The 17599-nt window shown below is 36.4% G+C and overlaps 2 protein-coding genes and 1 long non-coding RNA gene across 4 annotated transcripts in view; 1 reads left to right on the top strand and 2 right to left on the bottom strand.

Moving 5' to 3' along the window:
- Positions 1-303: 303 nt before the first annotated feature.
- LOC106294143 lies at positions 304-776 on the bottom strand. Of its 2 annotated transcripts, none has more exons than XR_001260746.1 (3): positions 701-776; positions 526-586; positions 304-421 (listed from the first exon to the last, which is right to left on the bottom strand). It is a non-coding gene; the product is annotated as an uncharacterized LOC106294143 (long non-coding RNA). The 2 variants fall into 2 exon arrangements; XR_001260745.1 differs by having other exon boundaries at positions 658-767.
- A 193-nt stretch (positions 777-969) lies between these two features.
- LOC106293869 (putative cysteine-rich repeat secretory protein 17) lies at positions 970-2107 on the top strand. The gene is made up of 2 exons (XM_013729505.1): positions 970-1473; positions 1610-2107. Exons 1-2 carry the CDS (start codon positions 1156-1158, stop codon positions 2063-2065), a joined length of 774 nt encoding a protein of 257 aa, XP_013584959.1. The 5' UTR covers positions 970-1155; the 3' UTR covers positions 2066-2107.
- Positions 2108-17251: 15144 nt separating this feature from the next.
- Positions 17252-17599, bottom strand: part of LOC106344999 — a 2042-nt gene continuing 1694 nt past the window's right edge. The window contains exon 2 of the mRNA XM_013784278.1: positions 17252-17522. Within this exon, the coding sequence (XP_013639732.1) occupies positions 17252-17522 (271 nt within the window). The remainder of the gene's footprint in view (positions 17523-17599) is intronic.

Here is a 17599-nt window from a genome sequence, read left to right as displayed (position 1 = left end):
TGTGATCCATCCTCCAGAAAATTTTATCCTCGTCTTTCCAACGGCAAAGACATGAGTTCAGGATCCATAGTATTGTCATCTGTGATATAACCACCTGAAGAGGAGTTTAAAATGTTCGGCTTATTGGAACATAAACTCATTACACACTTTCCCAAAAAAAAAAAGCAGATGAATGTTGTAGGTATACGCCCAATTCACTATTTGATTTTCGTATCAAAGACACTAGGATTTGAATCAAGAATCTGCAGTTCAATAAACCAAACATTTTGGTTTAAGCAAAAGTTGAGACTTTGTGTGCCTTCCATAACAAATGGACACGGTGGATCCCTGGAAGGAACAATATCATTGATTCGTTCTAACGCATCTTCGATCAGATTCCTACAAACCAAGATATCCAATTCCATCCTCTCGTCCACTGTACCTGTCAATAGCTTGGCATTGAGCTCACTGACTGAGACGAAATCCAAGGAGCAAGCTATTTCTGACTTAAACATAACAAAATCCAGAGAAAAACATACGTAATACCTGTAGATCTTCCCATCTTGGCATCGACAGATGTTAAAGACAATTCCAAGAAATCAAGAATCTGCAATTCATAGAACACCAACTCACAATTAAAAAAAAAAAAGAATATCCACATCCTTCTATGTCTCGTACATTAACATCACAGTCTCAATAAATCATATCCAAAGAAAGACACCTCCTTTCAGAAAAATACAAAACCATGTACTGTTGGTCATCTATCAAAATGCCTCATTTTGGTTCCTATTTGGTCATACAATGTTACCTAAAAAAAGCAAGAATATGGTCATAATAAAATTAAGATATGAATTCCTTCATTTGAGGTTGGCAACGTACGAATCGTGTGACTTAGGTCACACGTCTGAACTTTTACATTTTCGTCGGCCCTCTTGTCGCCGCAAATAAGTCTCAACCTTCAACTCTTCTCTCTTCTCCTTACAAAGTGTAAACATTGTATTCCCCAAACTGCACTTTTCAAACAAATTTTGTAAAAAGGCACTCTAAAACAATAAACCATATATATAAACAGCATAAATCTGTTCAGTATCCAAATCCCTCTGAGTCTCTTACATAAACATCAATCCCAACGAATATTCTATGAAAAAACCCCTTTGAGAAAAATAATCAAAAACAATGTACTTTTCATCGTCTGTACTAAAACGCCTCATTTTGATCAATTTCTTAGCCATACAACTACTCCTTATAAGCAGCGAATTGCCCTTAAACACGACCAATGAGTATCTCAACCACAAATGCTTGGTTAGTGAAGGAAAATACAAGCCGGGAAGTGAATTCGAGAGACATTTAAATAATATCATCAAAATGTTCTACAGTGGCAGTTACAGAGGTTTCTACCTGTTCGGTATGAATAATGATAACGCTATCCTCCAGTGCCGCGCCGATTCCTACGGGACCAAGTGCCACGACTGCTTTGCCACCGCCCTCGCTAAGGTAATGTCTTATTGATTAGTTATCCCTTTTATTAAAAATTTTACATAAGAGAAAAATAACAATTGATTTTATGTTATTTGGTCTCGTGCAATCTCTTTACTGATTGTGGCGTCGATATTTAAAATGTATATTACAGCTTCGCAGGAAATGTCCGTGGTATAAGGGCATGATAATTTGGTATGACCAATGTCTTCTCGCCATTACTACTACAGATGCTATTGGGAAGATCGATTACGACAATAACTTTTGTATGTCCAATGCAAAGAAGTTGGGAGGAGATAAGAGCGCTTTTACAAGGACTTGGAAAACTCTCATGGACAATCTGACGACTTTAGCTACCACCACTAAAGGTAAAGATACGTACACAATGTTCTCTGCGGGGGAGACGTTGTACAAGGGTGATAAGATGTATGGAATGGTGCAGTGTACATATGACTTATCACTAAGAGCTTGTAAGGAGTGTTTGGTTTTTAATAGCGTGCGTTTTCAAGATTGCTTGAGTGATACAAGAGGAGCGAGATTTGTGGGTGGGACCTGTACTTTTAGGTTTGAGTTTTATCCTTTTATTTCTAAGCCGGTCCTAAATATTTAATGAGCTAAATAAATGTTATACTATTGGTTTGAATTTTTCAGTCAAAATTTTATGTTACATCAGGTGCTACTCTTTCTAATGAATGTTTAAAGAATAAAACAACAAAATAATGTTTGAATAAAAGAATGCATACAGCATACCTATTTTGTTGCTTTAGGCTTCAACAATGTCATCTCTCCCATTTCTTTGATAAAGATCAATCATTCTATTTCTTATATGGTTTAATCAGTTTTATTTTATATTGAAAATTCTACATGTTTTTTTAGCTAGATTCTTTTCTCATATTTTTTCAATTTTATTTCATATTAAGATATACTACCTCCGTTCCTAAAAGATCCATGTTTTAGAATTTTCACATTTTTTAATAAAATATATTAAAACTTAGCTATAAATGCATAGATTTTTATAATTTTATATTTCTTATATTTTTAAACCAATAAAATTTTATGAAATGCAATTAATGTTCTTGAACTTCACAATTTCTCATTATTAGTCGACATAAATTACATTGAAAATATAAAATATGTATCTTTTTGAAACAAAAATTTTCTCTAAAATATGGATTTTTTAGTAACGGAAGTAGTATGTTGTAAATGATACAAAGGCATTTAATACATCCATACAAAAATAACCACATCGCAATTCACATCATATTCGTGTTCTTGTGAATTGAATATAAGGACGACATTACTTATACGTCAAGCCGCAACTTTCATACCACCGAACAAAATCTTATATATATAAAGTAGATTTGTGTTCTGTCCACAGTCTTCCACGTCAGCAAGGAAGGAGGGGGCAATTGTGGACACGTGTCTTCCTTTTAAAACATTTACACTCGATCTGTTTCAAGTTTAGACATCTTTTTCACTTTCAGTTTGTGCTCATTTAGTTGTTTTGGCCCAAATTATAATTACGTTAGAGAAACCCTACCTTTCCTCCTTTTGCCAGAGTAAAAAAAAACGCAACTTTGGCGACTCCCTTTCATACCTTCGAAAATGACAATTAATCAACTACTCCCACTACGTACTCTTCAATCCTTCTTTAATTCGACTCACCTTTCACCTGCTTCGTTACATATAAAAATGAGGATGAAGCGTATGAGCGATAAAGCGAAATCCTTTTGCTTTTCGAATTCTAGAATTCGAGTCCATTATCACTAAAACACATCCACATGGTGACTTCTCAAGTTCACTTATCAGAGCTGAAGGTTGGCCGCTGCAGAGAAACTGTTCAGATGAGACTAATTCGATCTGGGAGGCCCTCAATGTGAAAAAGGCGGTGAGCTGATGGTGATCGACATGCTGCTTATTAATGCGAAGGTTAGCCGGAACCTTATTTCAATTTTTAATTTGCGATTTAAAGTTTTCTAACTTTTCTTGTAAGTGGTTCACTACGATCTATTGATCTGAGTGCTTTTGATGTTGCAAGAAGCAAACCAAAATTACGGTTTGGTGACGCTCCTGTCACGATTAGATTTCAGAGTTGTTCCCATTACGTTCTCAGTAACTTACCGAAGCGTGTGTGCCCAAACCGGAAGTTATAGAGTAATCATCTTCCTAAAGCAGAAAAAAACGTGTTCTTCAGGTCAATGCTTTGGTAATCTAATTATGAATTTCCAAACTTTCTGTGAAGTGATTGAGGATGATAATAGTAGTGCACAATCCACGGAGTTCCTTCTTGCTAGGCAGAGTAAATGTAAGCTTTGACAATGAGTGTAATCAACTTTACTTAACGTTTCATGTTATTTTCTGAGTATTCTTGGATTTGATTTTGTTTGCTTTAGGAAAGATCATTGTGCAAGCAGAAATAGGAGAAGAAAGGTTGTTTGCTTTTTAAGTTGGAACTTTAATGTTGACTTTAAACGTATTCTTTTTGCTAACTCTTTCAAACAATGATGATCTGTGTTTTCCTTTTGCATTACAGTTGCTGCTTCTCAAGTTGTTTGGATGGGTGGTGTGGTGAATTCAACGAGGTCAAATAGGTTCGCCAATGGATTATATCACTCATGTTGCTGCTCTTTTTTTTTCTTCTACAGCTTTTGCGATCAAGAACCATGGGTGAGTTCTACAGCAATAACATGTTATGTGATCTCGAACTCAATATACTAAGATGATGTTATGCATGGCGATATAAAACCCTTGAAATACCTTTGGTCAATGCTTCCACGTTCCAACTAACACCATTGTAATTTTGCAGGGATGTCTATATATGCTTAAGTGTGTTCGACGGCATAGCCTACAAATTTCATATAAAATTTCAAGCCTTTGGCTCAAAAGCTAAGGTTTTGTTTTGGTATAAATCCAGAAAAATGTTAGAGGTGATATACTACGTGTCTTTTTAATCTCCTGCATCTGGAACATAATAGCGATGTTTTAGTTATTCAAATGCGTCAATTAACTCATCTCCGTATTAACCTTAAGCTAACTTTCTGTTCAGGTCGGTTATTCCTCAACTTCGAGCGCTCATTTATTCTTTCACTCGGAAACTTCAGGTCAAAAGGTTGTTGACTGCTTAGTGGGTAAGGTTGAAGATGAAGCCTGGAGCTTGAGGATACAGAGGTCGAGACGCTCGCTGCACCATACTTATAGAAATTGGAGCTAGGGATATCATTTCCTTGGGTTTTCTTGATGATTCTAGAGATTTAACTTCTTTGAGCCGTGTAACTGCACCACCTTTTAATAGGAAGTATGTTGCTCTCTAGGATGGAATTTTCGTCGTTGCTGATAATCTCATAGTATTAACTGCGTTTAAACCTGAAAACTTTACGTCGTATGCTTCTGATGCTCTTCTTCTTCTGGGGCTGAGCAAAGCAGATAAATCTAAGCATGACAATCTATCTTGTAGTGTTGTTTATTCTCATAATTTTCTATAATATATAAAGATATATTGAAATCTTTTGTTGTTTTGCAATACTAAATTGATCTCCACAAACGGTTGTTCGCATTCTTTATAGGAGCCACCTCTATGTTTTGACATGTAGTTTCTGTGAAGGAAATTTTCTAAACACANNNATGGAATACATGTTAACATACCATGACATTCACCATCCCAATTCAACATACCTTATTGAAGAAACCATCCAAAACGTGATGAATGAAGTAAGAGACGACATCAATATCTTAGCTAATCAAAGTTACTCTAACTATCAAAAACTATAACCAAAACGCAACATCAACACTAGACGTTGATCTGATCATCACCGATCTAGAGGGTACTAATAGGCCTCCAACTACGGAAGAGGAAAACGATATATGCATTGTATGCTTCGAAAATTACAAGGATGGAAACAATTTTTGCTCTCTTACCTCTTACTTGCGGACGTAATTTCCATTTTCCTTGCATTGATCAGTGGCTTCGTACAAAACTAAGTTGTCCGGTATGTAGAGAATGTAATCTATGATGCCAACTTAATAATAAATAAATAAATTAATAAAAAGGTTTATTGGGTGCTAATCTCCAATATCATGTCATTTTCTCCTCATTTCGATATTTTTCTTTTTAATATTTTTCTTTTTCTTTCACACCATTTAGATATTTTCCTTTCTCACCATTACAAGTTTCTATATTTATTAAACCACACCGTATCCAAATCAGAAACTCAAATTTACATACCGCAAATATAAAATCACCAATGCAATAAAATATATCCATAATCGTGTATTGAAAAGTACCAAATCGCAAGTTTTTTTTTTTTTTTTTGGATCAAAACCAAATCGCAAGTTAAGCTCCCGAAAAATGACATTGTTTCCTTATGAAAACGGACCGATGCTACAGAATTCTAGATTTATGTTGATCTTCACTTTGTACCTCTATGCTTTGTTTGCTGCTCCTTTTTATTTAAAATAAAAAAAACCCCTCCCTTTTAATATATTATACTTATTAACCCTACTCTTTCTGTTCTCATGCAATCTCCTCGAATCCCACGTCCTTATATAATAATAACTTTCAACCCAAGCTCCAACAAATTCAACCTTAATGATAGGTAAAAGGTTGACACCAAAATTCTATTTAAATTTTTTATCATATACATATAAACTCTACTATTCATGTTCTCATGCATTCTCCTCTAATCCCGCATCCTTTTACAAGAATAGCTTGCAGCCCAAGCTCCGGCAAATCCACAGCACTCACTTCCACACAAACGCCTATGAGTGGTATTGTTAAAGTATATTTAAATAAAATCAAATTAGATCACGAAAGAACTAGGGGTGGGCGTTCGGGTACCCATTCGGATTCGGTTCGGATCTAACCGGATTTCGGGTTTTCGGGTCTAAAGATTTCAGCCCCATTCGGGTATTTCTAAATTTCGGTTCGGGTTCGGGTTCGGATAACCCATTTCAATTATTTTTAAAATTTTAATATTCATTATATGCTTAAAATTTTTCAAAATCTATAAAACAAAATAATATATTACATATAAATTTGTATAATATATGTCAAAATACCTAAAATTAACATATAAATGGGTTTGATTTGAATATTTGGATTGAAAATCAATAGATATTTCAAGCATTTTGGTGTTTTGAATATATTTTAGCTATTTTAAACATTTACTTTTGACTATTTATATATATTTTCAAGTATTTTAGACAACTTATAAGAATATTATATATTTTGGATGTTTTTAATATATATTAAATCTGAAAATAAGTAATATATTTAGGTATATAAATCTATTTCGGTTACATTCGGGTACCCGAGATACTTCGGTTCGGGTCGGGTTCGGTTTCGGATCTTTAGATACCAAAATTTTGAACCCGTTCGGATATTTAATCAATTTCGGTTCGGGTTTGGTACTACTTTTTTGGATCGGGTTCGGTTCGGTTCTTCGGATCTGGGTTTTTTGCCCAGCCCTAGAAAGAACACAGCTTGAATATGTGTTGGTTGAGAAATATATCTCTACGAAGTAAGTGTCGATTAGATGTGTCCTTGATTCAGTATATAAAACCTTCACTTGATATATGTAAAGATACAAACTCATTTTATTATCCAAATTATATTTAATTTGGAGCAACTGTCACCTATATATTATTATATTCTTACTTCATTCAAATTTGGGATACAACTTACGATATTCATCTTTTGGCTGGATAATTACAAAACAGACAAATATATTACTATCACTAACCAATACCAAATGGATCAACAAATCTTTAACAACTTATTAGACTTACGAACCCGGCGCTAGGCGCCGGAATACCCCTAGTATATTATAAAAGTACAAAATTTAATTGAATTTCATGAGTACTTTTCCCAGTAACAGCTCTTCATTTCTTTTTCACGTTTATAAACAACAAAAGAAAATTCATCGCAGAGCTAATGAGATGAACGTGAAAGTTTGAATCATGTGATTGTAATAGAATCAGTAATCACTAATCACGGGTTTTTGATGACAGTTTCATTGATTGAAACTGATTCCAGCTATTCCAACTTATAAGAAAGCAATGTATTTCCTCGTTTAAGCAATCTGCATCGAAAACTCAATGGGGACTACACTAATAGCAAACAGCAGAGGCAAAATTTGAATAAAAGGAAATGTTATTCGAATGAAATTTACCAAAACGTATATTAATTTCAGCAGTTATAAAATCGCGAAGAACAATGTGTAACCAGATCACTGAAGAACAAAGGTATGATTTCTTAAGAATTACAGTAAATTAGATGAAGATTAGAAGATCGAAAGTTTTTGAAGTTTTCAGATATGGTCGCCTTGGCCGTCATCAGCGCGGAGATCTGCCTCAGACTTCTTCTCTGATCCTTAAGACTCACATCCTCTATCGACTATGATTAAAGCCCTCCCTCTTCCTTTCTGGTTTCAACTCCTGGTTCTACATCTAAGAGCTCTGTACATCCATTCCCTTTGACACTCTCCAATCCGAGCTCCGGTCACACCTTGCATTCTTCAAACGCGAAGATTTTTGATCTCATCAATCGTTAGTTTAAGTACTAAGTTCGTTGTTATCGATGAGGTTGAAGTCTGCATGTGTGCCCAGCTCATTGGTTTTCGTGAGAATTATAAGTGAAGTAAGGTTAGAGTAATAAAGTGCAGAAAATAAACAACACATAAGTTTTTCTTTTTGAATTTACTAGAACAATAAAGCGTTTACACCAATCTTTTCTAGATTTTGATTAATCATGATCACCTAATCTCAAGCTAAACTCTCCCTAAATCTAGATTTCAATTTTCCAACATTCTGGAAGTATGTCAACAACTACACAAGCACCTAACACAAATAATGACACCAAAAACTTCATCACACAATCAACAAACAAATATTTCTCTATTTTCTTATTTTGCAGATACGCCTTTATTCATAAAAGCACATCATGCTTATATACATAACGAGAACTTGCTGCAATTAGACAAAAAAAAATTTCTTAAGGAATAACTCCTTTTTTTATAGGTAATATCAGTTATTGTTAATGTAAACTTTTCTGTAAATATATTACCTCTTTTTCAAGTTTAACAAACCTAACCCAACTCATCATACGAACTCTAACCCAACTCATTTTCATAACATACGCATGTATTATTTTACGTAGTACTTCACAAACGAACTGATACATTATACATCTTCAAGAATATCACTGGGCTTCGTGGATCCGTAGAGTCCGCTCCAACAAATCTTTTTCATCTAACTCTTAAATCCCTTCTCATTGACCTTCTTCTAAACGTTGATTAAGATTTGAGAGCGTAGTAAGAATTGCTGACATGGACATTTTGTCATTATATATTCTGATAGGCTGATCAAATTTGTGTACATGTACAAAGGAGACAAACGTGACGTTTGACTAATGGCCCATCATCACCTTTTGCCCATTCCAATCCCATTTTTGTTTGGTCCCGTTTAAAGATTAAGTTGACACATCTGCCAACCAAGTATCATACTTCCTCTAAAAAAAGATTTTCTAGAGTATTCACGCATATTAATAATATACTAAATATTTACAATTGAATTTATTATTTATTTTACTAAACATTTTCTAATAAATATCAACCAATAGTATTCAACCAATTCAAATATTTTCAATTAATGTTTCTTAAAAATATATAACTTTTCAACATTAACTACTAAAAATACCTTAAAATTATAGAAAATCTATAATTTTGGAACAAAAAATAAATCTAAAAAATCCTACTTTCAGGAACGGAGGGAGTAGTTATCCCGTTAAAGATATAATTAACAAAGTTTAACTTATAATCAGAATTAGCGTTGACATATTTGTCATAAATTTTAAATTATGTTTAGTTGCAGTATGTTTTGGCACGGTTTAGGAGTTCAAGTACTTATTTTCTCAACGACTGAAAACAAATGAGCCATTTTTACCGTCTAATCCCCTCCCCTCCCCCCTAACTCCTTCCTCCTGTCCGTTAGAATTTGGTTGTAAATTTGGTTAGTCTGTTACAATTCTTCGACTCTCAGCCTATGTTAAATAAATTTGACATTCATATAAACAAATGTTTATTGATTCTGTAGTCGTATGTAAATAGGCTCGTTCACTTAGTACTTTGTTGCACAAACATTTGTTTGTGATAGTTTGGGGATCTTCTGGATTCCAATTTTAAAATTGTAGCGTTGAAATCATTTTAACCTATTTATTAATATCAATAAATAAAATTTCGACGAGATTACTCTTCTCAAACAAAGCCTGACAGGCGGGTTAGATGGGGTAGCATGGCTGGGAGCACGATTTGGAGTCTACTCCACACGCTCTGGATACTATACGGCAGTAGAACACAACCAGCAAGTTCCGAATGCAGAACCAACACCAAACTGGAAGAAGCTTCTTTGGTTCGGAAGAGTATCGCCGAAGATACAGCTCTTTCTTTGGAAAGCAACACAGGGGGCGCTCCCCACAGGAGCTAATCTACAACAGCGAGGCCTCATGCAGAACACGACGTGCTTACGGTGCAGAGAACTGGAAACAATCTCACATATCTTGTTGCATTGCAAATTTGAGAAAAAGAGTGTGGTCTTCATCTCTGTTTAAGACGCAATTCGATTCATGAAACTGCATTGACGTCATTGAGGCTCTCAAGATGGGAAAGGTAGCTACTTGTCTCCCCTCGAATGGGGTTATTTCAGATATGTTTCCGTGGGTCTGTTGGTATATTTGGATAGCAAGAAACCAGTTAATTTTCGAAGGGAGACATATCACACTGGAAGATACTATATCGAAAGCCATATGGAGTGTAAGAGAGTGGAATATGGCCCAACCGACTACTCCCATTCGGACTCAGACATATCGCTCGAGCAGTTCATTGATCACTCCCGGCCTGAAGGATCTAATTACATGTTTCTCAGACGCGGCATGGAGACACGAAAACAACATGGCATGGTTCAAATGTATTTTCAAGAACAAAGCGGGTGGTACAGATCACCAAGCTTCTCGGCTGGAACAAAATATCGCCTCACCGCTAGTTGCGGAAGCACTGGCTCTTCGATGGGCTCTCCTCACAGCTTACGCACGAGTCTACTCCAGAATCTGTTTCAACACAGATTCAATCGCTCTTAGCAGCAATCACTTCAAAGGCTCCTCCGGCTAACTTCTACAGAATCATCGAGGACATCGATCAACTATCTGTACTTTTCATCTCTGTTTCTTTTAAATTTGTTCCAAGATTGTCAAATTCAGCAGCTGATCAGCTTGCATAAACTACATTATATACTGCTACTTCATCTCTTTCCTCCTAGGGGGTCTGAGCTTTTAATCAAGTTATGTTTGTGTTAAAAAAAAAATTAGACCAATGGAGAAATCACGAAACAAAACTATTTATGGATAGAGGTTGTTTACTATATAGTATATACACATTCTTGGTTTATCAAGTTTATATGGCTTTATATAAATGACCAAATAAATGAATTAAAATACTTTTATGCATTTGATAATATATATATATATATATATATATATATATATATATGTTGATAAAAAATACATCTATATATCTATCTATATATATCTATACAGTTTCCTCTCTTCTTAGACATGCCACATGAGATTCCATGTCATAAACTCGGAGGCTGAGAGCGCGACACGTGTCCGTTTTCCTAAACACTGCGTTTCATTAATGTGACACTGGGCTCCTGTGTTTCATTTTTTTTGTTTTGGTTACATAGGTGAGCCCAATATCAGAGGCTCGTGTAATCTTCATGAACAACACGCCGCTTCTAGGGTTTGTCATATTCTTCAGTCTCCGACACCAAAAGCTTTCTTCTCCGTTCTCAGACAAAATCAATGGAGTTTCGAGGTATTTATTGACTCAAATCGCCATGAATAATCTATATGTTTATCTTCATTTGCGTCGTTCCATTTCCTCTTCTAATCAGTTGAAACGCTCAGAGTTACGGATCCATCGACTTTATCATCTTCTTAACTCCATAGACTGACGTGAAGCACGATCTAACATATTGAATGCGTGTATCTACACCTATATAAAGGTTATCATCCTTCACTAGAGCATCATCCACTCAGTCCGTCAAAACACCAAAGTAAATCTACTTTTTTTTTTTTGAAATGGCCAATTCATCAATCTTCTTTTCTGATTTGAAGTTCGGACGCTTCTCCTCCACTGTTCAAGTGCGGTTGCTCAGGTTTCAGACGCAGTGGCAAGCTCATGGGAGTGGATATGCTCTACTGGATTCAAAGATTGTTATGTTTTGAAGCTTGCGTTCATAATTATTTAAATTTTTTTGGCCTGTTAAATCCTCATTGTCAAGCTTTTCTATTCAGAGTTTTGTTTAACATCTTTTGAAGGAGAAAGTTTGAAACCATTTGAATCCTTCCGTTCACGTTTCTTAGAAACTCTGAAACAAGTATGAGTTTCGAATGTATCCATGGAGATCCTCTCTCTCCTCTTCCAAAGAAGCTCTGTCGGGATGAAAAACGTACCGGTTACTCAGATGGTAAAGAGCTAAAGAGTTCACCGGAGAGACTTCCCGTTACCGTCTCTTCATCCTCTTTGCACCAGAACCGGGCCTAAGAAGACCCGAGCCACCCCATAAAGAACACGATCTGCTGCACTTACCAAAATCTCCCAAACACCAACCACCAAGCACGACTTCACCAGGTATGCGTCTTAATTAAGAGTTCATGATCGATGGTCAAGGACAGGTCATCGAACCTTAATCCTCTTGAAAATGCTGCTTCAGATTCAACCATTTCGAAGAACTCTTTGGGTTTACTCTTTGGGTTTAGGCTGATGATGTTTTACTTAGAAGTGCCGCTATAAGATATATAGAGTAATTTTCTCTAAGGTATAGTAAGGCGTGAATGACAGATTGTGACCTTTAAATCAATGTTGTTGGTGGTGGTGTGGCTGTTGTCATGTTTCAATAAACTCTGGTATATGTCTTCACTACCCAGACGTTTCAATTATGTGTATATACATGAATTGTATGTTGAGATGTTTTTTTTTTATTTTGTGATGTGGGCAGGAACAAGAAGAAGAAGCAGTTTCTTTAGAGTTTCTTTCCTGCCCTAGATCTTTTACTATTAGAATTATAGATGATTTTGCTACTCTAATAAACAGATGTGGATTTTGTAATGTTAGCGTTTTTACATCTTCACGTTTATAATGTTAGTTGTAGTTGCAAATAACATAAACCTATAAGTTATAGATGAATCTAACTTAATTATATTTTATGTTTCTTGACAGTTGAAATTTGAACCATATGACCATATTTTTTTCCTAAAGTTCTCTCTCTGTTGCAAGTTACATGTAACAGAAAAGTTATTCTTACAAAATGTTTGTATTTTTCACCTTTGTTTTAAACAGTTACAAAAATCCTAAACTCTAAAGAAATGAATTAGGCTTTAAGAGATTTAGAATTTTATGAAATTTTTCAATTCATATGTTATGTTGTTTTTTTAACCTGGTGAAAATTTTAGTCAAAAGTAATAATATAATAAATGTACATTGTATAATTTAAAATACAATAATTTAAAGATCTTTTTTTTTTTTAACTTCAACATGATATTATTAAGTTGATGAAATTACAAAGTCATGATGGAGCAGAGTTGTAATGAATCTAGGAATATAATTATAACACCAAAACAAATTTTCATTTGGAATTTGTGTCTTTGATAATGTATCTGCAACTTTGTTTCCTTGCCTTCGGATCCAAGTAATCTCCACAGCTTCAAATTTATTCAACCACCATCTTATTTCCCTTTTCCAGTTGTAAGAATCAAACTGCATCATCCTCGAATTTAGTATGTCCACAACTTTACTATTATCCCCTTCCATCAACACCTTTTTATCTCCCCTTATCCAACAATGTTGTAATGCAATCAGAATAGCTTGCATTTCCGCTTCAAGAGGTGAGTTAACTTTATTTCCAATCGCATGACCTGCTTCAAGAAAAGTACCATTAGAGTCTCGGAGAACCCATCCTACTTTCGCCGGTGTATCTGTATTGACAAAAGAACCATCATAGTTGCATTTGTAATAGCTTTCTTGTGGTCTTTTCCAATGACTAGCTTCTCTTTGTTGTAATGCCGTTTTTTCCCCATGCAAAGTACCATAAGTAGACCACTCCACAGCGTCATCTCGTGCTTGTTTAAGTACCACCCACCAGTCCAGTTGCTTTTGTTGAAAGACAAGTGTATTTCTGCTTTTCCATATTCTCCACAAGATACTAATAGGCAGGTCTTTTATGTGTTGCATTCTAGCCGAAGTATTGCATGTGAGACAAACGTCTATCTTCTCCTCTAAGGTTTTTGTCGGATCATAGAGTCTTGGGTGGGCTATTCCTGATGCACGCCATATACGTTGAGCATAAGGGCAGTCAAACAAAAGATGTTTCTCTGTCTCGGCCCCTAAGCAACATCGCAAACACTGATCATTTGGAGTAATGTGTCTTCTTTTTAGGTTACTTCCTACTGCAAGCGATTTGGATAGAGTCTTCCATAGAATGTTTTACTTTTGGAGGTGAACTACACTTCCAAAGTTTTTGCTTGATCAACGTTTCTCCCCACGGAGGTATGATCGGATTTGAATGAGGTAAGTGAGCATTTAACCAGTATCCCGATTTGACTGTATAGATCCCTGAATCTGTATAGTGCCAACCCAGAAGATCTAACTCTGCTTTTGGACTTATTTTCAGCCGCAAAATATAGTCCTCTGGTAACACCATTGCTCGTATCTTCTGAATATCCCATCCTGAGCCATCATTATTGATATAGTTACTTACACTCTCCAATACATTGTTTCCATCAACTGATCGTGGAGGTCGTGGTGGGTGTGTTGGAAGCCAGGGGTCAGTCCACATGCTTACTGTCATACCCTTTCCAATAATAAATCTCATACCTTGTTTGAGTAAATCGCGGCCATGAAGTAGAGATTTCCATGCATATGATGCTTTCTTCTTCAATACTGCAGTAAGTATACTGCCATCCGAGAAATATCGAGCTTTAAGCATCCTTGTAACTAGACTCTGAGGTTGTTGCAGAATACGCCACACTTGTTTCCCAAGGAGAGCTTGATTGAATTTCTCTAAGTCACGAAAGCCCAAACCACCTTCTCTCTTAGGTACACAGAGATGATCCCAGCTATACCAATGCATGCCTTTCTTTTCTCCCGAGCTCCACCAAAATTTGGCTAAGATAGCATTGATTTCTGCACAGATCATCTTTGGTAAACGAAACACATTCATTGTGTATATAGGCATGGCCAGAGCAACTGCTTTCAATAGAATCTCTTTTCCTCCATGTGATAGAAATTTCTTGTTCCATCCTTGAGTTGCTGCCTTTACTTTCTCAATAATATATTGAAACATATCACCTTTCTTTCGACCAAACTGTTCTGGCAGTCCAAGATATTTCCCATTTCCACCATCATCGTGTATGCCCAACAAGCGCCGCATTCTTCTTTTAACATCTTCCGTCACCTTACTGCCAAATGTGATTTGATGATTTTTGAAAATTAATAGCTTGCCCTGAAACAGATTCATAGAGATTAAATATGTGTTTCAATCTCCTGCCAGCTCTAGGATTCGCCAGTGAAAAAAACAGAGAATCATCTGCAAACAAGAGGTGATTCACAGCCGGTGCTTGCAGTGCAATCTTAACCCCCAACAGAGATCGATCATCCATAGCTTGAGTCGTCAGATGAGATAACACTTCAGCACAGAAAATGAATAAATATGGAGATAATGGATCTCCTTGACGCAGCCCACGATGCGGTGTTATTTGTCCTTCAGGCACTCCATTAATTAAAACCGAGAAACGGACTGAGGTAACACATGACATTATCCACTTGATCCATTTTGTGTGAAAACCCATTCTAGTCATTGTTTCCTCTAGAAAGCTCCATCCAAGCCTATCATAGGCCTTTGTAATATCCGTTTTTACAGCCATATAGGAAGTAGCTTGGCGCTTACGTACCTTCAGTGAATGCAGTATCTCATGCGCCATGATGATGTTATCAGATATCATTCGCCCAGGGATGAAAGCCGCTTGATTTTCAGTGATAATCCCACTTAGATGCTGCTTCACTCAGTTTATAAGTATCTTTGATATGATCTTATAGGTAACATTGCATAATGCAATGGGGCAAAAATCAGTCATACCATTAGGAGGGTATACTTTCGGTATGAGACATATGTTGGTATGGTTCATTGTTTCATCAAAACCATCTTCATTGAAGAACTGGCTTACTTCCCGTATGATATCCTCTTTCACTACATCCCAGTGTTGATGAAAAAAGACTGCAGAAAATCAATCTGGACCAGGGGCTTTATGTGGCCCTATTTGAAACACTGCATCTCTTATATCTTCTTCAGATATATCTCGAACTAGATCTTCATTCATTGCCAAACAGACCCTCTGACTAAAGCCCTGGAAGACCTGAGGAAAATGTCTACTGATATCGTTTTGCGAATTGTAGATATTATCAAAGTAGTTTGTTGCATCCCTCGCAATATTCATATGGCCTCGCTGAATGACACCATGCTCATCTTGTATCGAAGTTAAAGTGTTCTTGATTCTTCTTGTACGGGAGACAGAGTGAAAATAACTTGTATTTTTATCTCCTGTTCTTAGCCACATAACACGACTCTTTTGCTTCCAAAATATTTCCTCATCTATATAAGCCTTATCAAGATCCTCCTTAATCGCATTTGTTTCCTCCGTCGTGATGGAATTGGAACACATAGCATTATCCAATCTAGCCCGTAGGATCTTGATTCTCTCCTCTGCATTTGTGCGATTACATCTCTTCCAAATTGATATCTGTTGCCGACATCTACTTAGTCGATGTGTAAGAGGTATCTGAAGAAAGCTTGATTGACCTGATCCCCTCCATCCCCTCTGAACAGCTTCCTTAAAACCTTCTTTATCAGACATGCGACTATCATATCTGAAATGTCTTCTTGGTTGTTCTCTCTCAGATGATAAGTATGTAACCAAAGGCCGATGATCCGATTCTCCTAACTCCAAGAAGACTGTCTCTGAAGCCGGGAAATCAGAAAACCATCTAGTGTTTGCCATAACTCTGTCTAGACAACAGTGAACCATTTCATTCCCTCTTTTGCCTGACCAAGAAAACCGATTACCAACTACAGGTAAGTCACTAAAATCACATTGTCTCATCATTATCCTGAAATCAGTAAATGAAGCCTCTGGTCTTGTTCTACCTCCTGATTTCTCATGGTTTCCAAGTATTTCATTAAAATCTCCCAAAGCCATCCAAGATTCATTTCTTCTGTTTGTAGAAATTCTCTCTAACTTCTCCCACGTATGATGTCGAAGACTTGGGTTAGGACGTCCATACACAAACGACAAATAGAAGGAACTTTCATTAATTTGAACTTTACAATCAAGCAAATTGGGAGATTGAAACAGAACTTGCAACTGTACATGAGGCTTCCAATAGATAACTAAACCTCCACTCAAACCGATAGGAGGGACAGAAACATAAGATAAACATTCAAGCTGAACTCCAACATCGCGTATGACATTATCTTGTTGTTTTGTTTCGGATAGGCAGATTATATCCAGGAGATATTTCCGGTTTATCTCCTTAAGGCGTCGAACCGTCGAGTCATTGCCCAGACCTCGACAGTTCCAGCAGGCTGTCCTCATGGTGGAAGAGGTGGTTCTAGGCCCACCGCGCCTCGCTGCTCTTTCTTGTTGATACTCTGCTCCGCATCATCATCACCGTTAGCTTGTTGTGTTGCATTACTAATTAAGTCTTCTGCCACCAGTACCACTGCTTTCTTCCTTCTCTCTTTTGGTGAACTTTGATTTGTTACCATCAGCTTCTTCCATCCATACTTTGCGTTTCATTCCGATACCAGAATCCTCCCTTTCTTGCTCTGCTGCAGCACGGAGACCAAAAGGATCAATGGAATACATCTCATCAGCAGTGTGTTCCTCCGAGAACATTGTTGTCTTGTATGGACCACTCCAAAGTTCTTCATCATCTGCTTCAGCCTCCATAGCTTTTATCTGCCTTTCATACCACTACAAGAAAACAGCGGTATTCTGACGGACATTCCGACGGAAAATGAAATCTTCGGAATATACCGA

The sequence above is a fragment of the Brassica oleracea genome, chromosome C5, assembly GCF_000695525.1.
Source record: "Brassica oleracea var. oleracea cultivar TO1000 chromosome C5, BOL, whole genome shotgun sequence".
NCBI classification, from domain to species: domain Eukaryota; kingdom Viridiplantae; phylum Streptophyta; class Magnoliopsida; order Brassicales; family Brassicaceae; genus Brassica; species Brassica oleracea.
The sequence above is the reverse complement of the archived record's forward strand: the minus strand, read 5'-3'. Positions and strand labels throughout refer to the sequence as shown.